Below are 26,698 nucleotides of genomic sequence, written 5' to 3' on the forward strand. Positions count from 1 at the left end.
TGCTTCAAGCATGAGCCTTGACAAAACTGGCCTTTTTTTGCAGATAGCAAAAAAATACATGCTTATTGTCACTGAGAGTTCTCCTGAAGACTTCATTTAATAGCACATCACTCTCCACCTGATGACCAATTCATATTTTTTCCACACGTTAGCTAAAGCAGCTTCCATTGTGACAAGAGAGACTTTATTATCTTGCTGGGGAATGTTCTTTTAATTAGATATAGGGCAGATGTGGGGAGCAAACAGGAGGCCCATTAGGTATAGATTATTCTTCATGAGTCACTGAATGCATCTTGGGTTTAACTAAAAGTTAATAGAGTTACTCTACAGCTCCTTTTGATTTTGCCACTTTTCTTCTCTGTGATGTTCAACTTGTGATGATTTTCCTTATTGACATCCTGCTGTAAGAAGTTTGTCGCTATTAAGTTATTCTTAGTCATCTGGTTTAACTTATTCATACTCATCTATTAAGTAATAATAAACATTCTTCCTTTAGGTTTTTACTGGAATTTTTGCAGCAGAAATGGTTCTCAAGATAATTGCCATGGATCCTTTCTATTATTTCCAAGTTGGCTGGAATATTTTCGATAGCTTTATAGTGACCCTTAGTTTGGTGGAGCTTTTTCTGTCAAATGTGGATGGATTATCTGTTCTACGATCATTCAGATTGGTAAATAAATTAATGATGATAATTATGCATAGAATTCTGAATTTTAATTGTACCCATGTAAATAGACACAGTATTTTTATACTCATATTAATATTACATTAATACTATATTTTTTTCGGAAGTGTCACAGGATATCTCTGCAAACAGGTTTTTCAAAAGTATTTACGTAATCATGGAATAATGTGTTCCATTTTATGGTTCAGAAGAAGCTAAGTTTGTCAAGGGGAAGAACTGTGATACCGTTCTAATTGTATTAACATGAATGGGTAACAGCATAGTGAGTGTACAATTTACTTAGTGCATACTGAGAGGAGATGTAAATAAATAAAACATTTGTAGTCTTCTGTCTGCTCCTATGCGGAAGTTGTCAAAAGTTTATTCTTTTTTAAAAATTTGGTCTTTTAAAATGCAGGATTTATAAATCTGATAAATTAATTTTAACAGGTCATTTTTTCCTCTTGGCAAAAAAAGTAATGCTTTATTTTAATAGAAAAAAAAATGTAAAAAGAAATTAAATTAGAAAAATATTTCCCATATTTTGCGTGTATTCAAAAACAAAATATGTTTTATATAGTTTTTATTTTGGGTGGAAAGAGTGAGAGTTATACGTTTTTCCTTCGTAAGTTGTAAGGTTTGACTTAGGGCTTATGTTTGGCTTTTATTTCCAGACTGTAGGTCTGCTCCTTTTTCTGTTTGCTGGAGACAATATACTTTTAAAAGATTCATCCTTTGAGGGTTTCAGAAGACTTTTTTTTTCTTTCAGCAGAATTCTGTTGCACCTTTTTTTTTATGCATTTCTGCACAAAATGGTTGAGATATGTGCTGCTGTGTTCAGAATTCACTAGCTAAATAAATTCCACTAGTATGCTGTTTCACTCATGTAGAAGAGAATACAGATATGCTATACGAAAGATAAGGATAAAAAGGTCTAAAATTTATAAGCCTAAAAAGAGCGGATTTAATGAAACTCCTGTTTCTGTATAAGCTATGGATGCTGGAAACCTGTTGAAGGTTATTTAGTTTTTATTTTCTTTTTTCCTTATTATTAAGAGACACTGGTCTGTAATCTGTTGTTTATTTCTATAGTGTTTTTATAACTACTACAAATAATGTCTCTATTTTCATTTTTCAGCTTCGAGTTTTTAAATTGGCAAAATCTTGGCCAACTCTAAATATGCTGATAAAAATTATTGGCAACTCAGTAGGGGCTTTGGGGAATTTGACCCTGGTGCTGGCCATCATTGTGTTCATTTTTGCTGTGGTTGGGATGCAGCTGTTTGGGAAAAACTACAAAGAATGTGTCTGCAAGATCTCTACCGACTGTATACTTCCACGCTGGCACATGAATGACTTTTTCCACTCTTTCTTGATTGTGTTCCGAGTGCTGTGTGGAGAATGGATAGAAACAATGTGGGACTGCATGCAGGTTGCAGGCCAACCTATGTGCCTTACTGTCTTCATGATGGTCATGGTGATTGGAAACCTAGTGGTATGTAGTCGGAACAATTTGAGAATTCATGTAGAGAAAGAATGGTAACAGAACCAGTAATTAAGTGGTTTATAGCATTAAATGTGTTATTTAAATGTTTTGTATGATTTTCAGTGTTATGAATATGGATTCTGAAATAGAGTTTTCTGCTCGTTAGATTTCTGGTCCTATGTAGAATCCTCAAAATTAACGAAGGGCCTGTCAGGGTATGGAGTACAATTCAGAGAATATGGGTGAGAGGGAGAAGCATGATGTGTTCATATTTTTGTGGACTAGTACTTGTTACTTAGAGTAGGATGGGCCCCACAAGCATTACACTCCCAAAATGGGAGTTTGCTTTTTGCAGAAGAGGACTTTCTTCCTAATTAACTTCAAATCACACATAGCCATTCCCCCCCCCCCCCCCCCCCCCCTCTTTTCTGTCCAAATGACTGCATTAAAATTCTTAGACTGAAGTTAAAGCCATTTTAAACCTTGCTTGCTCCTAACATATTACACAGATAGGGTAAGGAAACTGGAATTGGAAGGCACTAGTTTTGCATTAAAACAGATGGAAATATTTAACATTTTCAACTCTTCAACTTTTTTCTTCCTACTTCTTAGGTGCTTTTTATAAACATCAGGAGTTGGACTTGATGATCCTTGTGGGTCCCTTCCAACTCGGGATACTCTATGATTCTATGATTTTAAAAGCAGTCTTTATTGCATCTTCTTTTTCTCCGAAAGCATCAGACCAGTTTGTACATTAACATGTATAAATTTATTTTAAAATGTTTTATATTTACTAACTCAACAGCATTTGAGGCCTTCGTTGCTCAGCCTTTTGCTCTGCTTTTCTCATTACCCACAGAATCTTTTCATGCAGTTCTAGATCTTTTCTTTAGGCAACTGTCAGCAGCAAAAGAGCTCTTGAATTAGCCATCCTGGTCTCATTCTTAAATAATAAAATTTCTAATAGGAATAAGCTGATTATCAAACCAGTCATGCCACTAGTAGCACGGCCACTTTCTCCAGGATTTTCTGCAACTCTGTTGTCTTATAATAAAAAAATAATAATAATGAAATGAGTTTCCAAGCAACATACCCTCCTCAAATAGCTTTATAAGCCACAAGAGAGAAATCTGTGGAATGTAGTATTGAACTCTGAATTTTTTTACAGTATTCACTGTATTCTGATTTTATACCATAGCTCTAGCAGATTTTTTCATTTATTTATTTTGAGTAGACAATCTCTACTCCGTCTTCAGGGCTCTGTTATCCAGTTGTCTTTCTGTATTCCCAACATGTAGTTTTTACCCTCTTTTCTTCAGAGCTGCCTAGAAGGGCCTGGTCTAAAGAATTTGAGCTGCTACTCTACAAGTTCCTTGGCTACTTCAATCTTAATAACTTTTGAGCTCTTGGTAAACTCTGGATTTATATAACTGAAATTTATTCTATGTTTTGTCTTACAGTGGGAAGAGGATGAGAGCTAAGTAAGATTTGGGGAAGGGGTTGCTTCATGTGTTTTAAGTCACAGACAGCAAAATACTTGTGTGGGTTTGGACCAGCCTTTAAGAAAGCTCTTTTTGCACAGATCAGCTATGCCTTGCTGCAGAGGGCTTCTCTGTGCAAGAGAAGTTAAAACATTTTGGATCTGTTCAGTCAGTACCAAAGATATTAACTTCTAGCCTTAATACCCTTCCACAAACATGAGCAGAAGTGGAATTTACAAGTGTTTTTGTAGTCATACAGCAACGTAAAACTACAAAAAGCAACTGCGTTGAGTATAGAGCAGGTGTTGTGCTTATATTGCATTTACATTTTATTTACTGTTTAATTTCCAGAATCATATACAGCAGAGGAGAGCATGTCTAAGCTGTTCATAATAGGTGATAGAAGAACCATGTCAATGAAAAATTGAGAAAACCCAGCTCTATTGTCTTTGTTTTTAGGTGTTGAACCTTTTTCTGGCCTTGCTGCTGAGTTCATTTAGTTCAGACAGCCTTTCTCCTACAGAGGATGATAACGAAATGAATAACTTACAGATTGCTGTTGCAAGAATTCAGAAGGGAATAGATTATGTGAAGAAAAAAGCAGGTGAATGTGTCCAAAAATCTTGTTGGGGGAAACAAAGAGTTGTAAATGAAAGAACAGCAACAGATCAGTTGAATGATGGGAGACACCATTGCATTTCCAACTGTACCATTGCTGAAATAAGGATAGATACAACTTACCACAGAAATGAGAATGGAACAGCCGGTGTTGTAGGTAGCAGTGATTATCCACCATTCATAAACAACCCAAGCCTTACTGTTACGGTACCAATAGCTGTTGGAGAATCTGATTTTGAACATCTAAATACAGAAGAGTTTAGCAGTGACTCAGATTTGGAGGAAAGTAAGGAGGTAAGATTTAAATTGTTTACATTCTATATGAATTAATTGTTTTGATCTTCTGACATATAACACTTGTATTCTTTCATAGCATGGCTCTTCCTGTTTAGAAATAGACAGTGATTACAATTTGAGATTGTTAGACTAGACTGAAAGTGAATAAATTGTGATGCATTGGGAAAAGTATGGCTAAAGAGAGTAGGAAATCCAGGCAGAATTATATAAAGACACATAAAACAATTTATAAAAGTGTTTTGAAAAGCAAGGTTTTCTAAATTTTTCAGGTGGATAGATAAACTGGTATGTATGTTTAATTAAACAGACAAAAGGCATATTGCTTTAGTATATTATCATCATAATATTTACATGAAGTAAGGATGAAAGTAAACTGCTATTAAAAAAAACAACTAATGGATATCTTAAAATAATAATATTAATGCCTTTCCTATCTGATTTTTAAAGCTTACTGCGTTCAGAATTATTGGTATAGCATAAGCTAACAAGGTACTAACTCAGGCTAATCAGAGCAGTAAATTTTCCAGTTCTGAAGTTAGAATGATTAGGAAAAGCCAAGGGAACAATGGCAGTATTATAAGGTGAATTTACCAAATAAACAGGATGAGAAAAAATAAAATGTTTACTTCTTGTTTATGGGAGTTTTGAACTAAGATGAATTTGCCTTGTTCTTTCCAAATTTTAGAAATAAGCTTGTTGTAGCAAAGTGTAATCACATTAAATTTGAAAGGTGTAATAAGGTGACTCTTTAAGTGTTTCTTTTATTGTACAGGGAAATATTTAATAATATTAGACTTGTTTGCTGTCTGAACAACTCATTTCCTGACACTTGATTTCCTCCATCTGCTTTTTGGAGGTTCTATTTCCTTGTGTGTTATGTTAACCTTTCAGCTGAGAAGACCTTAGATTAACAAAAGACCTCCTCAGAGTGAAACAGAAAATATTTATAGCTGCTGAACAGCTGCTACATCTTTTGCTTACTCTTAATGTGAATAAAGGATACTGGCCTTAGTGTGTTTAAATCTTGGTTGTGTGGAATATCTGATGATATTGATGTTAATTTTCTCCTGATTGGGTAACTGTTAAATCTACACCTTACCTGGAAATTATGCAGAAATTGAAGACACCTGGTTCTTCACTATTCTATATTTAAGAGTTGGGTAACAACGTCTGTTACAATCCATAATGTACCTTAAATTATTGATGATATTGCTTACCCAGAAGTTTTCATGTTTGACCCAGTAAATTGATTTTATTTTGCCATGTGGCTTCTTTCTGAAAGCATGTCCTAGATACACGTTTAGCATGTAGGGAAGACTGGAAATAACCTTGAAAATAAATTGCAAGGAAAAATATATCTCTGTTAATAACTAGCATTGAAAGGACTCTTAAAGCTCAAATATACATACTGTAGATGTAGCTTTTTCTTTCGGTTTTTTTTTATTTCTTTAAATTTCAGGCCCAAGTTCAATACACATTTGTGATCTTCAGATATTATTCTAGTTTTATCTGTTTCAATATGTCCTTAGATAAGCTTAAAGCACTAATCAATAGCAATAAATATTATGTTTTGCAAACGTGTAACGTATCTTGAAAACACATATTTAAATAAGTAGGAATCCATACTTCTGCTGTTTCCAGTACTCAAAAAAAAAAAAAAAAAAGGGGGTACCATGTTTTAACTTCATTGCGTACCATTCTTACTTCTCACAGGAGTAAAATCAAGCTGGATCATTCAAGAACGCAGCTCTGGTGCTTTTTAACCAAGCAGAGCAACGTGTCAGCATGTTTAAACAGGTTACCTAAACAAATCATGCATATATGATCACTTTTGAGATTGACTGGCCTGCATGCTACTCAGCTACAATATATTTTTCCCCATCCATTGCAATGTAGTGGAAACATGCACAGCCACTGAGTCCTGTGACTCATATCACAGCATGGTTGGGGGCAACCCCAACGTGTTCCTCCGTCCTTGTTACATCTTTAGTATTTTATGTACTACTTCTGTGGCATAAGCTGCATGCTTTGTAGGCTTTGATTACTGTTAACTGAATTAAATGTCAAGACTGTTCAAGTTTTAAAGAGATTAACAGCCTATAACTTTATGAAAGTGCAAAGGTAATTTTCCCTTTTTTCTGTTCATCTGTTGAACCATGTTTTTAGCTGTCATGTAATTACAAACCTTTTCTGATCATATTCATTTGACCATTGCCTATTGATCTTCTTTATTATTACAGTTTTGTGTATGCTGAAATGTTTATATCTTTTAACATAAATCGTTTCATGTCTATTCACAATGTTTTTATCATTTACACTGCAGTTTTTCTAATTTGAGAGAAGCTAAAATAATAGGATGAAAGACACTCCTGGGAACAATCAAACAAGCCTTTTTTATGCATATGTGTAGTCCTTTTGAATTTAGATGTAATAATTTAGTTTTACTCATGAAGTTTGCATGTGTCTAAAATTGGAAGTTAGTAACGCATCAGTTCAGCTCTTTGTCAATAATTGTTGTTTTTTGTGAATTTAGTCCATTTATTTGGGTGTTTTGTTTATTTTATTATATTTTTTTAGAAAGACAAAACATTTTAACCAGAAAATCTGTGTAGGATTTAGGTGTCTAAACAAATCTGGGTATTTTAAAATAATTCAAAATGAGGAAGATAAGCAAGAAAAATGAAAGTTAGGAAAATCAAGAATAAGGCTTAAATGAAGGCATTTATTAAAAATACAAAATAACAACTAGTACCTTCCCAAATCTCTAAACTAAGGAACTCCAAAACTACCAACCTGTGTATTTCCCGTTCATCATTTTCTCTTCTGAATAGGCAGGCAGTTCCACTTGCCATTTAGGAATCATTGATGTACTCCTTTTCCAAATACATTTTTTTTCATGTGTTTTTGTTGTGGGATTCTGCATTATCTCTCATGTACTCTTTTGTGCTATATTATATACTAGAAGTATTTCAGGTATCTATTTTGTGACTGAGGAGCCTGCCTCATTCAAAAAGATGATCAGTCTTCCTAGTGATATTTCAAACCATTTTAGAAAAGGCAGTCAAGTGGGAGAGAGTAGACCATGGTAGTATTCTATCTTAACAGGTGCTAAGTATGGGACGATGTTTTTGTTTTGATGGATATTGTTTATGTGACTCTGCTTCTGTTTCAATCTCCTACTGCCATGAATCTGGATAGGTGCAGAACAGTGTGTAAAATAGCAAACCAAGTATTTAGAATGTTTTGACTCACAAAAGCTTGAATTTTCATTTGACTCTCGCATCACCTTACTATTGCTTTATTTGGGTAATACTATGATAATTTTTTTTTTTTAATTGTTGTTGGACTAGATGATCTCAGAGGTCTCTTCCAACCTAGATGATTCTGTGATTCTGTGCATGTCGGGTTTTCTTCCCTGTTACATAGAGGTGGGGAGAGAGGTTTTGATTTTATGTTGGCTGAAAAAAAACAGTATGTGGAGATTACTCTCGGTATAATAATTTGTGAGCCTTATTTAGAAATGTTTATTTTCTTCATGAAAAATACCCCAATATAAATAAAAATGATTGTTTATTGTTATTATACTTTAATGCATAAATATATTGTATGATCATTATATTTTATTGATTATATTTCTATTATTAATTTCTATTAATTCTAATTAATTTCTATTTTTATTATTAATATAAATGAAAAGACCCCAATAAACCTAATTTTACTGGTTATACTTACACTAAAGTTCTATACTCGGGGGGCAGTCAGGCTGAGACTAAATGAAAAAATAAGATTTGAAGAAATATTTCCTGCTGAAAATAGAGCTGATTAAGCAGGGAAATACTCAACTGATGGAATGTAAATGGCATGACAGAGGTATGCTAAGAGTTTCTATTGCATTTCTACTTAGTAATATTTTTGGATTTTCTTATCTAAGAGACTCCTGAGCATATTCACCAAAGGGCTGTTACTAATAGTTGCCTTTTGCTTTTAACTCTTAGAGAATTATGAGCTGTTTGCTCATTGTTTTGTCCTCCCTATTTTAAGCAACACTGATAATTTATTTCCTATCTTCTTTCTACTAGTTTTTTTGTTTTGATTTTTTAAACATGATAGTTTTTCCCTTTTATATCAAATATTTACAGTAGTGTTGGTAGTATGTGTGATCTTTGATTTGGAAATTGGGAACTGTATCAGATTTTCCTTTACTATTTGAATATCAAATTGTGAACTATTTGTTATAAGTTGATGCACAATAGTTGGCAGCATGTGAATGATCAGCGAACTACTTATTATTCGCTCTTGTTATGGAGTTTTCTGTAAATTCATCATCTACAATTTTGCATGCTTTCATTTAATGTATGGAAGATGATGCTCACTACAGTTTGACACTTTAATTACCTCAAGCAATCCTAAGTGGCTTCAGTGGAACTATTTGCTGTAGTAAAATTATTCTTGTATGTATTTGTGCCATTGTTCCTTCAGAAAAAAATCATGAGCTCCAAATTTTGACCTTATACCAGTACTGGAGATATTTGTATTGAAAAAGTTAACATATTCAAAATCTGAGTTATTTTCACTGCCAATGCTGATAGTTTCATCTTTAAAAAATATATTAATGAGGGAAATATATTAAAGAGCAAAAATATTTAGGTGCTGATTTGCAAATCTAATCAACCTTTGAATACGTGAGTTGATCCATTCAATCCAGTGCTTAGTGTATATAAAATGAGGCCTTCTTACCTTAGTTTGGTAAACTTTGAAGAGCAACCAAATGCTCTGGAACATGAAGGGAATTTTTCCTGAAACTCCAGTTACTGGAGTGGTTCACAAAAACAGTTGAATCTCTGCAAACATTGTGCATGGCTGAGAAACTACCTGAATTTTTAAATTGGTCAGAACAAGAAACTTTTCTATACATACTGATTTTTAGTGTCAGAGTTTTTTTCTGTTGTTGTTTGATACTTTTTGTCTTAATATCAGTGAAAAATGTGGGCATAAAATACGGAAAAGACAACTGTTGTTTAATTAAACCTGTAACTCTTCAAGCCCAGGATTATATCCTAGTGTCCCTAAAAGAAAGAGGGAACCAGACCAGCTGTTCTTGATATCAAAACAGTTCATAGAGCTTTCAATTTGCCTCTAGAGTCAAGAAGATTCTTTTTAAACTAAAAAAATAAAAATCTCAATAATCTCTGATTATTCTACCACGGAAAAAATGAGATATATAACTTCATGTCTTAAACTCATTGATTCTTTGCAGTTTCTTCTGTATTTACAGTTCTTTTACTGTTGTTAGTACTTAAAAATATATGTATTTTTTAGTTGAATTCATGTCATCTGCTCAAATGGTACACTAATCAGCTTACAATTTAGACAACCCAGGGCACTTTATGTTGTTCTTAATTTTCATTAACACCGTGACACAAAATGTTCTTACTCCTACTTATATATATTTATACATATATAATTATTTCGTTATGTTTTGTAATTCAGTTCATTATTTCAGTTTATCCACCACTGCTGCAGCATTTTGCAAAATATATGCTAAGTCGTGGAATGATGAAAGCAACATATTAATAAATGATGTGTATATGTAGAGCTGTTCTCAGGTTTAGTAGAATTCGTGCTTGGGAAAAGTGTTGTTGTGAATATTGGTATTTTAAAATTAGCACTTCTAAAAATGAAAATGACATGTTTACATTAAATATGAATAACTTTGAGGTTTTATTTCCTATTATCAATTTCTAAAGTAGCTGCAAATTAGGCAATATCAAATTGCTTATTAAAAAAAGTTAATGGAGAACACTGAATTACTTTTTCTTATTCAGTAGTCTCTGCCCTCTTTTACAAATATAGCAAAGAAAAAAGCAGATTTTTATTTCATCCTTCAAATAGATTTGTCCTCCATCATTTCAAAAATGAGGTGTAAATATTGTGAATATAGTTTCATTGGATAGTGCCTGCAACTTGTCTTGTTTTATTTTAAATATCTCTTTAAGTATCTTTTAATCAATCAAGTCTAGCTAAATTCATGATAATTCATGAAAGAGCATGGTTAATTCTACAAAATTGTGGCTGTTTTACATAGTGTGCTTACATCATTCCCTACAGACATTTAGTTGTGTTTCAGTGAATCCATTACTGACATTATGTACTTTTCTGATAATAAGATCGTAAAATGACAGAGAATGCTGTGACCTAAACTACTTTGACTTAGTTTGGTACTCATACTCAGATCGAGTGTACGGGACACCACGGTCTTCCTTTAAAATCTCCAGAGTATGGATTTAGTGCAAGACACATGAAGATTACAAGATAAAAAATAAATTCAGGCATATTCTTTTATTAGCATTTGTTTAGTAGTAATTTAAATCAGTATCATTTTAATTATTTTAAAACACATATCCTTATTTTCTGGGTGTTAACTGTACAGGTATGTGTACCAGAGTAACAGGTAGTTTCTGAATGCACAATGTAATACATATGTGCATTGACAAAAGAGAATGCGAATTAATGCCAGTTGAAATGTATTTATCATACTTTTTCCTTTTTGAAAATTTTAATAGATATGAGAAAAAAACATAAATGTTCATATGGTAGTGATAATTATATGCTAATATATAATGCATAATTAATTTCATAAATGTGTTCAGATTTGAACATGAGTTTGAACATTTCTGTAACAGGATTTTGCATCAATCCTGTTTTTTACTTTAGCACTTTGCAATCTAGATGATAATAATGATCTTAAAACCAAAAGTAAATAAATGTATTATCTGTGGTCAATGGTAACCAAATTTTATTGTCAATTTTTGTCATATGCAAAAAGTAGTTAGCTTGCATCATTCTGACATTTAAGATGCCAGTGAAAAAGAACTGATTTTTTTTCCTGGACTTTGACATTGTGAAAAAATGTCACTTCATTAAAATCAGTCCATAAAAGTCTGCTACATTTTCTGCCTTGGACAGTTTATCCTGATAGTTCACAGTGTAACACACTACTGTCAAGGATTTACTGTCTTAAGATTGAGAAGACTGCTATGATGAAAGCAGTTACCAAGATAAATGAACTTAAAGCATACTGTATAACTCATATTGGTTTAAAACGTAGCAATGGAGATGTATTTTAAGAAAACAACAGTAGAACACAAAATAAATGGAGTATGTATCAAAAAATCTACTTGGTAGTAGTTAGCTTCAAGGAATGCTAACATCGTGTTGTAATTGGACCAGGAATTCTGAAATTCAGTGAAGGATTACATGATACACTTTGCAATCTATAGGTAGAAAGTTGGATGATTTATGCACATTTCAACAGCATTGACTGCTATATGTGGATGTTGGTGTGTGACAAATATTGTTCTTACTGTTACTTGTACACTGTGTTGCATGCTTAATGTTAATTACAGTTCCAAAAATGTGAATGTTATTAGAGTATAACCGCTACTATGGAATTTTATTTTCAGAAGCTAAATTTTTCCAGCTCATCTGAAGGCAGTACAGTTAATTTAGCTCTCTTTGGAGAAGAAAAAGCTGAGACTGAACCAGAAAAAGCATCAGAGCTACAGGCATGTTTTACAGAAGGTATGGAAGTAAAATGTGGGGTTAGCAATTATATTTGAGTTGTTTGCAACAAGCATTTGCAGTCCAAAGAAACTATTCTCTAATGCAGTCCCATATCCTTGTTTAAGTCTTAGGATATGATTAATTTTGCCCTTTGTAGATGGTTGTACTGAAGACAACAGAGCCATTTTTGTGATGCAAAACTAAATATGTGTGTTTGATTATTTATCATGATAGATGCAATTTTATAAACTGATTCTTGGCAATCAGTATTCCTGTTGATTTAAATGCCAGTCTCATTAGTGAAATCTGTGAGACCAAACTGTAAACCAGGTTCACTCCACTTAATTTGAGCTGCTTCACTGAGAAGCTTAAATCAGAGTCATGTGATTACCTGTGTTCCCTCCATAGTGCTAGAAAGTAATCCAGTGGATGATTCACATCTTGGAAAGGCTGACTCAGATAACAGACTTATTATCTTGACATTTCACTAATGACTGGGGGCAGGAAGGTATGCGCATAATATAATATATATGTATGTGCATAAATATAATGAGGAATGCAACATGTGAGTCAAATTAAATGGGTTGAATGAGATCCTACATTTTCATTCAAGTAAAGAAGTCTAATGGCGTACTTGAATGTCCTTAGAGAAGACTGTTTTAGTTCTGCATAGCGATATCCTTTTATAGGCTACTGAAATTTACCATATAGGAGCTTTTTCCTTTTTTTGTGATATTACAGGTTTTTACCTTCCATTTAAGTCATGATTAAAAGAAAGTCATTCAAAATAAAATATGTCCTACGTTAATGCTCTTAGCATTGTCATGTATTTATCAGCTATGCCTTTTGATGTAGTGTTATAAAGACACCTTTGACTTAGGCTAGGGCTTTTGTCCTTAGGAGTATTTATTTTAAAAAAATGTTTTGGAATATGGGGCGATGTGCACGCTCTTGATTCAGAATATTTATACTTCTCAAATACTTTTATATTGTATTACAATTCTTTGTTATATTATATGCTATGTGTTATTTTTGGTGTAGAGTTATTTTCTCCATTATGTAGGCATTTTGAGGAGTTGAAGGTGAAGTACATCATGATCTTCATCATGGTGGTAGTTTTATGTGAGATGATGAAATTCAGTGTAACCTGTAGCACGCAAACCTAACACTTATCGGAAAACTAGAATACTGCCTTTGGGACCCATTAAAATAATTTAAACTTGGTTACTTTTCTTTAAAAATGATTAATCTCATAGAAAGGAAAGCCAAGTAGTGAGGTTTGTGTGTTTCTTTGAGTCTGTAGGCTGTGGAAATAAACTTTTTCGGTCCCATGATGTGGTAGGGAGCCCTCCAAGGTGGGGCTTATTTTGCAGATGGCTATCACGAATCTGTACCATGTGGAAAAGTTTCTCCACTATGCTTAGAATATATTACTCTCGTCTACTCATGTTTATCTGAGAAATTACAATGTGTTCTTCAAATTATCTTGAATTAGTGAAAATATAAATTATTTAAAATATTATTAATGGAAAATTATTTCAATATATGGTTTAAATAGTTATTGGAATTGAAAATGTGCCTACAATATATCCTGTTAAATTACCTATACATCTTTTTTTTTTTTGACATTTATTTGAACGTTTTCATACTGCTCATGTAAATTCAGTGTACCTGCTCAAGCAGGAATTTTCAATTTTGAAGAGAAAAGTCCAATCTATGGATAAAGAAGTCACTAGAAGTCACTAACCTTACTAGGTTACCTTGGATGGGAATCTGGAAATTATTTTATAGCTTCTAGATTATATTGCAATCTCCAGTTAAATCAGGTGTTTGTCATGAAAGGAAGTACCATTAGTCAGCTCTTGAAGTAGATACCAACCCTCAGTATAACTTAAAGGGTGTTTACATCTGTGTGGTTTATTTAAACAGTAGCTGAGAGGCGACTGTCCTTTTAAAAAAAGCTTCTGTACTCTTGAACTCTTAGTTCATGTGAAAGTTTTTACATTTTTATGTTCTTTGTTTCTACTCCCTGGCAATTCTAATGTGCTCCCTAGTTATCTATATATAGATGAAAAATGTGTTTATAAATGAGAATTAGCTCAATTAGATGACTAGCTTTGTTTTTAAGCTTAATGGAGTATAAGGGTAGTAGGAAAAAAAAAATCACTTCAATGCAAGCCTTCTTATATCCAAGGTATTAAATCAAGAAGGCAAGGATGCTTTAAGCAGAATCCAGTAACTTGAAAGTCTGACTACCTCATGAAACAGGAACTAGATGAAAGTGATATTGCTGTTTCAGAATAATGAGAATTCTACCTTAAAGTGGGTTGTCATTGTTTATATTGTTAGGCTGTATACAGAAGTTTAAATGCTGTAAAGGCAATATAGAAAGCACAAAAGGAAGAATCTGGTGGAACCTTAGAAAAACATGCTACAGGATAGTAGAACACAACTGGTTTGAAACATTCATTGTCTTCATGATTCTTCTCAGTAGTGGTGCTCTGGTAAGTACACCCATAAAACCATTGTCTATGAAGAATGTTTTATCAAGAACATGATTATAACACATCTGTGGTCATAAAGAAAAAAATCAGAGTTGGTTGGAAAGAGAGCTTGGAGTGAAGTTCCTAAAATATTTTCCCAGTGCATATAAAATAAATTATTCTGCTGCCAAATAACCTGCAGATCAGTTTTTGATGAATACAAGGTGATACATGTGTGAGTGCTTATTGAGATGATTATGTTTAAATTCTTGTTCAAGAAATTATAAAAATCATACAAAATCATGGAAAAGTTTTATGCCGTAACTGGAACAGTTATTCTGCTGTAAATTAGAATAATCTCCAGAAGCAGTACAGATACTGATTTCCTTGTATTCTCTCATTATTCACTTCTGTTAATTGGCATTCTGTGTTGACTATTACTCAAATTTCCAAAAAACTTTTTGGCAACTTCAGTCATTATATTGTAATCCCATTGTTGGGAGACAAAGTCTAAAATTTAGCATAAGCAGAGACTACAAGTATATCCTGGCTTTTCAATGTAAAACATATAAAGATGACAGCAATTTTACCTTGCCTTTTTTTCTTCAGTTCTTGTGGCTTAATTTCTAGTTTGTAAAGACCTATGAATATCTGACTTACATACAACCTATATTTCCTACAGGCTTTTGAAGATATATATATTGAGCAGCGTAAGACTATCAAGACCATACTAGAATATGCTGATAAAATATTCACTTACATCTTTATTCTGGAAATGGTGCTAAAATGGGTGGCCTATGGTTTCCAAACTTACTTCACTAATGCTTGGTGCTGGCTGGACTTCCTGATTGTTGATGTAGGTACTATAGTCTCTAAGTAGCACACTGATTTTGTTTAGGCAGGTTGTGTTACATAGCTAGTATGTGATACATGCATATGCAGTGAAGAATACGAATTGGGTTAAATATCAGAAAAATGACGTGCTGGTGAATAAGTTTCCATTGTAATTGTTCCAGAAGTAACTAAATCTGACTTCATGTATATATATGTTATCATTAACCCCATCTCTTCTGTCTCTGTTTTACTGCTCTGGGTCCCAATCAGTGATTGAGGTGTATCATCTGAAAGGTCTTAAGTCTTCTGGATTTGGTGACAAAGCAAGGAGGAAGACACAGAAGGGAGAGGGAGGGAGATTTAAGTGAGCACATAGGGTTAGCGTAGGACAGTTGATCCTGAGCTTAATGAGTCACCGGTGAAGAACTGTGGGGAGAGAATATCAGGCTGTCATGAAGACAGCAAAAGAAGGGGAGGGCAAGGAGGCAGCAATTAAAGTAAGGATAAGGTTTGAGGAAAACAAGTAGTGATAGCTTATGGATCGCTGCTGACGAATGATTCCTAACTTTTTGCAATCCTCATTTTGAATATTACTGGGTTGAAAGAATAATTTCAGTGCAATTCTTCCATTTTTCTTTGACTTATGATTTTAGATTCTTGTTTTGGAAGCTGAAATTACTTTGGTTTTGTTTGGCGATGTCTCAGATTATAGAGAATGTCCCTTTAAGCTTCTCTGAGTTATTCTAAGAGGGAAAAAAAGCTGGATGTTAGGTGAAAGTATAAATGTTTTTCAACAATTGCAATAAAGTGAGGTAATTGCACTCCAAAGAAATTAATGAAATTAATGACATTGCATGATATTAGCATAAGTTCTTGTAAAGTTCTTTTTGCATAGACATTATAGAGGAAATTCAACAAACAGGTGGGGCAAACTAATCAGACGGAATCTGGAATCTAGAACAGAAATTATTTGTCCCTTACCAATATAATAGAATATTATTTTTTTAAAATACTTTTTTTTTTTGGGGGGGGGGGGTTAGGGATGGAAGAAAGGCACAAGTAGTTTCATAAATCTTTCTCATTTAACTGTGCTTCAGTTTTTAACATCTATTACAGGGGTGGGGGGGAATCCCCAATTGGAGAAAATGGGCTAACTTAATGAAATGAAAATTAACATGTTTTCTTAGAGAAGGAAGTTTTCTTTTCTTATTTTCTTCTCCTGCTGGCTTTCTAAGATGGTATCTTTACAGAACCGTGTGATACTTGAATTTGCATTTCTCTGTCCATTATAATTGCAATTTGTGAACATGAAAAATTAATAAATAAAAATCTATTACATCTTAAGAAGTGTTCAGAATTAGTATAATATAATATTTGTACAAGACTGTGTTGTGAAAGGTTGATCCTGCACTGTAGTTTTAAGATATTGAATTTAGCAAAGCATACCATATCTCCGTAACAGTAGATGTGGACTATTCCCACTTTTCAGTGATTTCAGTGCTTTTGTGTAGCCACCTTCATCTCTTGCTGGTCATGCCTACATCTTATGATCTTATAGCAGCAGACCATAGTATAGTTTATGGTGGAAGGCACCTCTGGTTTTCTGGTCAAGCTCCTTGCTCAAAGCCAGGCCAACTTAGAAGTCAGCTCTAACTCAAAGTTACTTAGGTTACTTGGGATGAATACGCAGTTTTGAATGGAGATTCTGCCACACTACTGGGTGATCTTTTTCCAGTGTTTGACCATCTGTGTTATGTTTTTTTATTATTTTTCCCCCTAGAAAACATCCGGGGTGGCCTGCTTATAGCATTTTCTAACTTTATTGTAAGATTTGCTTGTACTGTTTTAATGTAGTAGTAAGTAACTTAAATTTTCTCTTACTGATGTTCTTCTTTTACCTGTTGGTTTAGGTAACAAGCAGTGTGCTGACCTCAGCTGTTGGAATCTATCTTTGCTTTATCTTCCTGTTTTACGCCTTTATTCACTGGAGATATTTGACATGCCACTACCAGTCTAAACAAGTGTTTCACAATGAGGCAACATTTTATAGGATCTTCTTATGCAAACTCTTCTGTACCTGTTGATCTAACCTCTCCAGCTGTCTCCTGTTAGGGAAAGAACCCCTGTGTTACCCATAGTTACCACAGGCTTATGTAGTGTTTGACAGCTTACTTGAACTACCCTTAGAGGAAAGAAATCTGCATCAGATTTCCTCATGTGTAGATGCAACAACATGTGACAGCTATCAGCAGTAGAAGACTTGGTGGGGACACAAATCATTGGTTCTCACTAGAAAACAGCAGTCATCAATCAGCTTTTTTTTTCTGTTAATCCAGCTCAACTGAAGCTTTCAAAAATTATTTTAGTTTACTACAAGTGTATTAATGTTAAAAAAGGAAATAAACCTTAAACCATATTGATTGTCCAAAGTAAGATGTTTCTACCTTTAGTTAACAGAACGTGTTTTTCTGTGAGTGCCCTGTTTGGTAGTTAGGAGAACAGAAGGTTGAAGTGAAGCTGAGGAGGATGGATTCTGTCTTAAAAGTATTATAACATTGTGTTTTATGTATTTTCCCTTTCTTTTCTTTACAATACACCTATTAGATTTACTGTATTGGAAAAAGTATATACTAATATTGTCATTTTACATCACAGAAATGTTAGTTAGCACTTCTATATAGAGAGGAAAGCTTAGAGCTGCTATCAGGTAGTGTCCGAACTGTGGTCATATACGAGGAAGAGGAGGAGATTTAAAAAGAAAAAAAAAAAACAAAACCAACAAACAAGTGCACGCATGCCTCTTTGCACGCACACAAACAACATCATGAGATGAACTATCCTGCCTCTCCATTTTCTCCTTTTAAAATAAATAAAGCAGAAAAAAATGCAAAATTATATTTCACTTTCTGAAGAAAGATATTCTTATGGCATCATTAAGTAGAAATGTACTAGTCAGGAAGAGGATTGCTTTCTATGTAAATATAATAATTGTATTATCACTAAGAAAATCTGGTTATCTGACAGATTTTCTCTTATATCTTCTCTAGAATTGTAGAAGTATGACCTTAAAGTCTTGATGGATTAATGCTTTCTACAACAAATGTTTCTCTAGCATTTGAATTTAAAGAAGCAACATTATTCTGAAACTAAGTATTACAGTTGAGTTTGTATAGGAATTAGAATTGCTGGAATAAACAAATGTCTTTGCACTCAGTGAGTGTGCTCTTTTTCTGGATCTTCTCGTGAAAATGGAAAGTTTCTTCTTGTGAACTACCTGGCCTAACTATAGTTAGTTCAGCTGGTGAATTTTGTAAAGCTTTAGATGAGTTATTTCATAAATGCAGCAATACAGTCATTCATGATAATGCATTGTACTGATCACTGACTTGTATTTAATATATTATTCATATATATTATTATTCATATATATTGCACAGATGTTGAGTTCCCTAACTTTATTTTAGTTTTATCTAGTTAGTGTGATTTACAGAATCTTGATTTTAAAAACTCATGATTTTATTAAGACTTTGCATGCTACATTTAAAAGACATTTTAAAAAAATAGCCAGTTTCTCCTCATTATCTATGTATTTTATAATGTGCCACTGTTTAACCTACTTCTGTACTCTAAAGCAAATAGCTATAACATATCTGTGAGCTTCTTAATCATTCTTGGACTTAACTTCAATTTTGAACTTAAGACACTGGAAGCAGTTCTCTTTCTCAAATGGAGATAAACATAGATTTTCTTCTGGCACTTGATATAAAGACTTCTAAATATCCAGCTTGTGGTAGTCTGTAGAGCCATAGCTCACAATTAAGTTATCAACTCTGTCGTAACTCTTGTGACTGTCACAGCTACTGTTTTCCAGGAAACTGCTGTCCACTGTTACATGCATTTGAGTGCATTGCTTTTAGGTAATTGTACTAACATTTGTATTTATGTAGCCCATCATACAGTTAGTATTCATGCTTATCAGTGTCCTGTCTGATTCACCATATACCACTTCAACGACTTACCATCTGCAGGAAATATTAATTACTAGTTATTCATATATTGGCTATTATGTGAATTAGTTCTAAGTGCAAATTAGTAGAAGCAAATGCTGCTGGGTCACATTTTATCATGTCTGTAATGGTCAGTCTTAGAGTATAGTTTACTGTTTGAACGTTGCACGCAGAATGGGATGGGTTTTCAGTACATTACAGGCTTTGACAGAGTTTATTCAACTTATTATTATTATCGAGATAGTCATGCCCTCACAAACTTCAGGGGGGCTGATGTCGGAAGTGAAAGAACGCTTGGAATTTTTTAAGTGCTGAATCTAATTGGCTACTACTTTCATTTGAACTCACTGCAAAATTTTAGTGTAACACTTACACATCTGTGGACATACCTAATCATGTATCCTTTGTAATCAATGTCAGAACTCAATGTGGTTTTTGCCTTCCGCTTGACTGAGAATATTTTTGTGACATTTGAAGCGGAAGAGTAAAGCGTTGTATTCATCAACAAATGCAATGGATTTACCCTATTTAGTATATTCTTTTTTTTTCAGCTGTTCTTTCACTAATTCTGAATCCATTTATTCCCTTGTGTTGTGTGTCTTTGTTAATATTGTATACAATGATGCACTTCATTGTTTTAATTTCTAGTAGTCCTCCTAACCTATTGCAGTGGTTTGTGCTAAAATATTGGATGAATTCTTTACCATTAAGAACTTATGAGAAATGCAAATATACTATTTGGTATGTTGTCTCAGACAGTAATACCTGAGAAAAATGTCGCATGTAATTCAACACAGCCTATGCCGTGCATTTTGTAAAAGTATTATGTGTGTTTTTATATATGCATAACATGTCAGTTATGAAAGTTTCAGAGATCATAAAGTCTCTTTTAGTTTAAATTGTTCTGAAATTTACAGTCAACTTTATTTTTTCTTTCTGATACCCAGATTTATGTTTTCTTTCCAGTAGGCATTATATTTGTATTGTGAGGCTATTCGAAAATTTAAAAATGTTAATTTTATATTCTTTCATCTAGGTCTCCTTGGTTAGCTTAGTAGCTCATGCCCTTGGTTTCGCAGAACTCAGTGCAATTAAATCCCTCCGAACATTAAGAGCTTTGAGACCTCTAAGAGCTTTGTCACGCTTTGAAGGCATGAGGGTAAGAAAAAAGGAAATCATGAAATAATGTGTAAAACAAATTCTTAAAAATATGTTTAATAAATTATTAAATCACTGAGGAACTCCAATCTGCATGTGAGTTAGCAAGGCACATAGTAACATGCTTTATTCTATTTTGTGTATTTCTATTTTTATTGGCATTATATCAGTGTATTTTAATGATTTAATCTAAATCTTCTGCTTTATTTGGAAAAATAAATGATTGCTGATATTTATATATAGGCATGTGCATACAGTTTTTAAAAAGCTTTTTTCTTTTGTTTATTAGGTGGTTGTGAATGCTCTTACTGGAGCAATCCCATCCATTATGAATGTACTTCTGGTTTGTCTTACATTCTGGCTAATTTTCAGCATCATGGGAGTAAATTTGTTTGCTGGCAAGTTTTTTAACTGTGTTAACACCACAACTGGTGCTCAGTTCCTACCAGAAGAAGTTGATAATGAAACTGAATGTGAAAATCTTATGAGCACTAAGACAGATGTTCGATGGAAAAATGTGAAAGTAAACTTTGATAATGTTGGAGCTGGTTATCTTTCTCTGCTTCAAGTCGTAAGTGAAATTTTGATAAATTAATTTTCCAGCTTTAAATTTTGTAGCAGTAATATTCAGTTCCATAATTTCCAATATTATTTTACAATATATGCATGGATAAAGGATTTGTTTTTATAAATGTGTTCTATTAAGCTATTTATAATTGATTGTGGTAAAAATCTTATAGATTCTATGGCAATTTTGGAAGAGGAGAAATATCTAATATCTGTCACATGAGTATAAAGTTTCTTTGCACCCAACCACTACTATCTTCCCAGTTCTACAGCAGTAAATCTAGTTAAAATAAATAAATGCAACTAGGATTAATTTTCTGCCATGGTAGTCAAATAGATGCATTCTACAGCTCATTCAAATAAAAAGAGTACACTACTGGAATGGAAATATGGAGATGAAGGAAAAAGTTTTAAATTCCCTTTTTCGTTTCTGTTCTTTCCCTTCTAACAATTCCTATTAGCCACAGTCTAGTTATTGTCTGTCAAGTGTTCATTTTTTTTTTTTTGTAGATAATTTGTAGCTTGTTTCTAGATGAGCAGTTGCCAAATTTACTACTGGTAGATATCAAAGCACAAGCCTCTTTTAAAAGCAGCATGTGTAGATTGGAGCCAGTAGGACAGAAACATGTATTCGTAATTAGGTTCACTTGATACACTGCTTCTGGGAAAACAGTTGTGTTCATAAGCACTTGGCCATTATTCTGTCTCTTAAACTCTCCAGCTGGTAGTGAGTAGCTAGTATTGTGCTAGAAAGTTACCATCTGATTGCTCAAGGGAGAAATAGTGGCTATTTCTAAATGGCACTAGGCTATTGCATAATTTACTGATGTAGAGGACAGCAGTGTCTATGCCTTTGTTACTTATCTTGCATAGAATTGTTCAGCTATGTAATGTTTCCAGTAAACGAAACATTTATACCTTAATATCATGGTGGACAGGAGTATTTTCCTGGAGTATTAGGCACACCTGGATTTATTTCACTATATCTGATACAGTAGAAATATTTGAATTCCTGAAAATTTTTCATGACAACAAGTATTAACATTACTGTTGCCACATGTAGTCACTTCCTATTTGGGTTTGAATAGTTCGTCTTTTTATCTTGTTTCTGGTAACAAAAAGTGACTTTCTGGAACACCATTTCAGGCTAAATTGTTCAGAAATCAACAAAACTGGTAGAAGGACAGAGGTGCTGGTCAGCTTCTCTTGAGACAAGGTCTTGATAAAAATGTGTTTTTTTCTCAGACTTCCACAGGCATGGTTTTTGCTCATTGCCTTTCAGCACAGGAATAGCAAAAACAGATGGAGAATCTGAAATGTTTAATATTGGTGGTAGTTTGCCGCTCATCCAAAAGTCCAAAAGCTCAGTTGGGCCTAGTTAGCCATTATGCTTCTGAACAGTCAATTAACTGCAGAACTGTAAACTTAAGCTTCTGTTTATAACTTTTTTTTCTCCTACTACTCAAGCAGTTCATCTTCTCTGGGAATTCTCAGCTTTCTTTGTGAGAATTAAAGGGAGGTAGTAACTTAAATGCTGGATTCTGCATTATATTTCAGTGAAGGACTCTGTTATATACAACGAAGTTGAATTTATACCACTCATTCAGTAACTTTGTTCAGTAAAAGATGTCTGGGCCCACTGTCACACCTCTTCTCCCTGTCACAACCAAAAGAAAATTGCTTAGTTGACGAAGACTTGATATGTTGAACAGGGCAGAAACATTTTTTTTTTTCCTATATTGTGAATAAGATACAGTGTCATGCTGTAGTCAACACTTTTTCTATACCTACTAGGCAGCTCAGGCTGATAATTAACTTTTCTTTCATTTTCCACAGCCCACAGGTGAATGTAAGGATTATGTTCATATTGGTAGAAAATATTAAAATGTGTTATCTCAGTGTGTATGGTAGTAGATACTATTTACCTGTTTCAGATAATAGAGCTATATAATCTCTGCATTCCACACCTATAATAGGACACAGCTTACACCATGTTCTGCAATTTTTAAGCTTTGTTCACAAAAATCAGTCAGGATAATCAGAGAATGGTGCCCGTATTGAGACAGATCTATTATATTGATGGTGTCTGTTTTTAATCCCTTCATTTGTACTTCATATATACTATGAATGTTGCTAGTTAAAAAAGTAAAGTATGTAGACATTGTAGAATCACACAGGCAGAACTTTCATTCCCTTAGCACCATCCTGAACCACAGAGGTTATTTTCAGTAATCTCACAGTCATTCTTAACAGACACAGGAGGTACAAAATCTGTGCATAAACTGGACAGCAAAGAGATTACACATGCTAACAAATGCAGTGCAGTAATTTTATATAGGGTAGGAAGGTATTTCATATTCAAAGAGAGATGGCAAACTTATTTCTAAACTTTTTAGACTGTGTAGGTAAAAGCGTAGCTAAAAGTATAGCTGCAGCATTTTTAAATAATAATTTATTTCTCTGAGTCATATAAAATGATTAAATTAAAACTTTTCACATAGTAAATGCAATAGTAACTTTTTCTAGGTAGAAGCTGTCTGTCTAAACAATTTAAAACTTTACATTTTCTTAAGATTTCTTGAGACTATTTATCTTACGGAATTTCTTTTAGGACAATTTGCATATTCTGTCTGGAAAATGCCAACCAGTGGTGGCATTCTTTAGTTTTTGGTTGTCAGAAAGTTGGAGCTGAGAGAAAGACTGCAGTTTACAACAAGGCTGTTTTTCTCAGATATTTATTTCAACTCATTCCACATAGAATTCATATGAATTTGCCTGAAGACTAGAATTTGTTTATTGTTTAAGTATTAGTAAATAATAATATACCACAGTAAATTATTTTTTGTGAATAAATCACTCATTTCTTACCACCGTCTCTTAATATTCCCTTCTATTTCTGTGTGCAAATATGTTGCAAGAAAGTCTTTTATAGTTCAGAATATTTACAATATTTGAGGTGTCTTTATTTAAAGCTTTGATGGAAAATGTTAACAAACTTTGTTTTTAGGCAACATTTAAAGGATGGATGGAGATAATGTATGCTGCTGTTGACTCTAGAGAAGTAAGTGCAATGTAAAATTCACTAAACAAATACAAGGTTGATGTGATGCTTCTTGAATGGCAGTTGAAATAAAGAAACAAAGAATAAATATAAAATACTGATATTTTTCTATACAGATCTTAAGTTATAAAGTAATTAAGTGGATATATTTTTAATAGGTAGAAAAAAAAACACATGAAGTAGACCTACATGAAGTTTTGCTACTTTAATAAGTTAATAAGTAATCTATGCGTAACATTGAGTAACATAACTAGTGAAATTTAGTTTCCTATGGATCTCTGTCACTGAGATTGTACAATTGTACAGATCAGGTTTTTCTTGTCTCCAAAATAAATAAATAAATAAAGCAAGTGGCAGCACCTGCAGTAGCTAATCCAGAGCTGCATGCTGCACTCTGACAATCTCAAAAAACAAAATGGCAGAATTTTTCCCGTTTTAATGCAGGTATTTTTTTGCATCTCTCCTCTATCCAACTACTGATCTGCATACAATCCATAGGAGCTGAGTTACTTTTGATACTTGCATACTTCTGTCAAATTTAGTAGGTTATATGTAAAACATCAAGTGCTATTAGAGATGAGCTGGCAGACTTAAAGGGGAGGAAAGGTGGGTCTGTGTGTGCATTCATCGATGCCTGTATTAAATAAATTTACAAGATCAAAGATTAAGTGTAGGATATGCTCCAAAATAGCTAATCTGCATCCCCCTCTCTCTTTCCTTGTTGTTTTTCCATCTGGTTGCAGCTTCTGTTTCTGCTCAGTCTTCTGTAATTTGTCTTCACTGTTATCAGTGATGTATTGCTGTTTTTCTGTGTTATATAGGTAGGGAAACAGCCCAAGTATGAGGATAACCTATACATGTATCTTTACTTTGTTGCCTTTATCATCTTTGGATCGTTTTTCACCCTAAATTTATTCATTGGTGTCATCATAGATAACTTCAACCAACAAAAAAAGAAGATAAGTATCACCATGTTTCATTGTCATGATACCTCATTGTCATTGAGCATCCAGCAAAGTCATAATATATAATGTATCAAGGATCCTGAAACTATTGATCAGTACTGCAAGACGAAAGAGTTGGAAAACTGTCATAAGTTGGTAGTGAGTTTGTAAGAGAAAAAAATCTTGACGTGTGAAAATGTGTTCTCTTGCCTTTTTTTCCAACTGAAAAGGTTTCTGTTATTCAAATGAACGCAGGTTTGTGTCAAGAACTTCAGGAGGATTAAAGTAGATCAAAATGCAGACTGTGATGGCAAGTTAAGTTCTATTTGGGTATGACGGCAAGTTAAATTCTATTTGCTGTCTATAAACTTTAAACGTTGTATACAGTAGCCTTATTTTTCTGTATGTTCTGTTCTGTTTGAAACAGAATCATACTGGAATTTTGTTTAATAAAAAGGGTGCTGCTAAGTAATAGTAAGGCAGAACATAATTTTGTAGAAACATAGACTTATTTCCTAGACACGTACTCATTTGTGATTCTAGATGGCTTGTCAAATTTGATTCATTGTACTCAAAGAAAGATACTGCTAGACTTACTGTGATGGAAAATTCCAGTGAATCTTTGCATATGCCATGTATAGAAATCTACACGGAAGATGGCATACTGGAATAAGTTCTTGTAAAAAAATCTTTAAAAAACAAAAACACTTTTTTCACCTCTTGAACTCTTCAGATGGTCTGTTAAAGTAATCTAATCCTGACGGTAAGTTTCCTGGATAATCATGCCTGAATAAGTCCAGTGGAATGTATTCAGTCATGGTCTACAGAAAAAGGTTAAATATTTCAAGAAATCTAAGGTGCAAATAAATGTATTATACTTTTGACAACTGTCTTTATATTCTCATTTGAATTCTGAGAGGTTTTAACTTTTTGTCTCTTCGACAGTACTTTTCTTCTCACTGTGCTCTGTAGAGAGAGCATAAATTGTATAAATTTATTCTCTCATTGAGTTGTATAGAAATACTTGTCTCTTGGATAGGAACTTTGGTCTTGCAATTCTTTTAGTCCTCTTTTTCCTCATAGCTTTGCAGTGTTTCATTTCTTCTGATTTTTCCTCCATCTTGCTTCAGTTTTTCTGTCCATTTCTCTCTTTAGTCCTCAGAAGGAGAGATCTTGGCCTATATTGTAGAGGTGTCCCAACATGGCTTGTGAAATCCAACCCTTGGGTTAAGATTTTATTTTTATTTTTTTTAAATCTGCCAGTCCAGTATATCTGACTACAACGTTTTTGGTCATAAACATTAAAGAAACATGGAAAAAAGCCTACCACTTGAGATTGGAGTGTGTAGCTTCATATGTTGCTGCAGATCTTCTGAGTCTCTTATCTGCACACCCAAATAAGAGAAAGAAAGTTTGTGCTTACAAAACTGAGGTCGTCTTTATCCTCCAGTAAGATGTCCCCATACATACACACATTGAATAGCATCAGAGGCTTCTAAGACTTAAAAGGAGTTGGTTCAGTTTCATCTGATCCC

The 26,698-nt window shown here is 33.5% G+C and overlaps 1 protein-coding gene and 1 long non-coding RNA gene across 12 annotated transcripts in view; one reads left to right on the forward strand and one right to left on the reverse strand.

Annotated features, from left to right (window-relative positions):
- Nucleotides 1-26,698, forward strand: part of LOC308198554 (sodium channel protein type 2 subunit alpha-like) — a 130,955-nt gene that overhangs the window by 99,325 nt on the left and 4,932 nt on the right. For 8 of the 11 annotated variants that reach the window (XM_080601151.1, XM_080601155.1, XM_080601154.1 and 5 more), the window contains 10 exons: nucleotides 497-670; nucleotides 1,803-2,159; nucleotides 4,091-4,543; nucleotides 12,010-12,127; nucleotides 14,459-14,613; nucleotides 15,275-15,448; nucleotides 20,470-20,592; nucleotides 20,881-21,162; nucleotides 24,166-24,219; nucleotides 25,041-25,178. In XM_080601151.1, the coding sequence (XP_080457277.1) occupies nucleotides 497-670; nucleotides 1,803-2,159; nucleotides 4,091-4,543; nucleotides 12,010-12,127; nucleotides 14,459-14,613; nucleotides 15,275-15,448; nucleotides 20,470-20,592; nucleotides 20,881-21,162; nucleotides 24,166-24,219; nucleotides 25,041-25,178 (2,028 nt within the window). The remainder of the gene's footprint in view (nucleotides 1-496; nucleotides 671-1,802; nucleotides 2,160-4,090; nucleotides 4,544-12,009; nucleotides 12,128-14,458; nucleotides 14,614-15,274; nucleotides 15,449-20,469; nucleotides 20,593-20,880; nucleotides 21,163-24,165; nucleotides 24,220-25,040; nucleotides 25,179-26,698) is intronic. The other 3 variants (XM_080601158.1, XM_080601161.1, XM_080601152.1) reach the window with 3 other exon arrangements.
- The window catches only part of LOC308198593, a 119,192-nt gene that overhangs the window by 34,790 nt on the left and 57,704 nt on the right, over nucleotides 1-26,698 (reverse strand). Inside the window, exon 6 of the long non-coding RNA XR_013954037.1 lies at nucleotides 25,761-25,852. This is a non-coding gene — a long non-coding RNA (uncharacterized lncRNA). The remainder of the gene's footprint in view (nucleotides 1-25,760; nucleotides 25,853-26,698) is intronic.

Source organism: Anser brachyrhynchus, assembly GCF_964034855.1.
Source record: "Anser brachyrhynchus genome assembly, chromosome: 7".
Lineage (NCBI taxonomy): Eukaryota > Metazoa > Chordata > Aves > Anseriformes > Anatidae > Anser > Anser brachyrhynchus.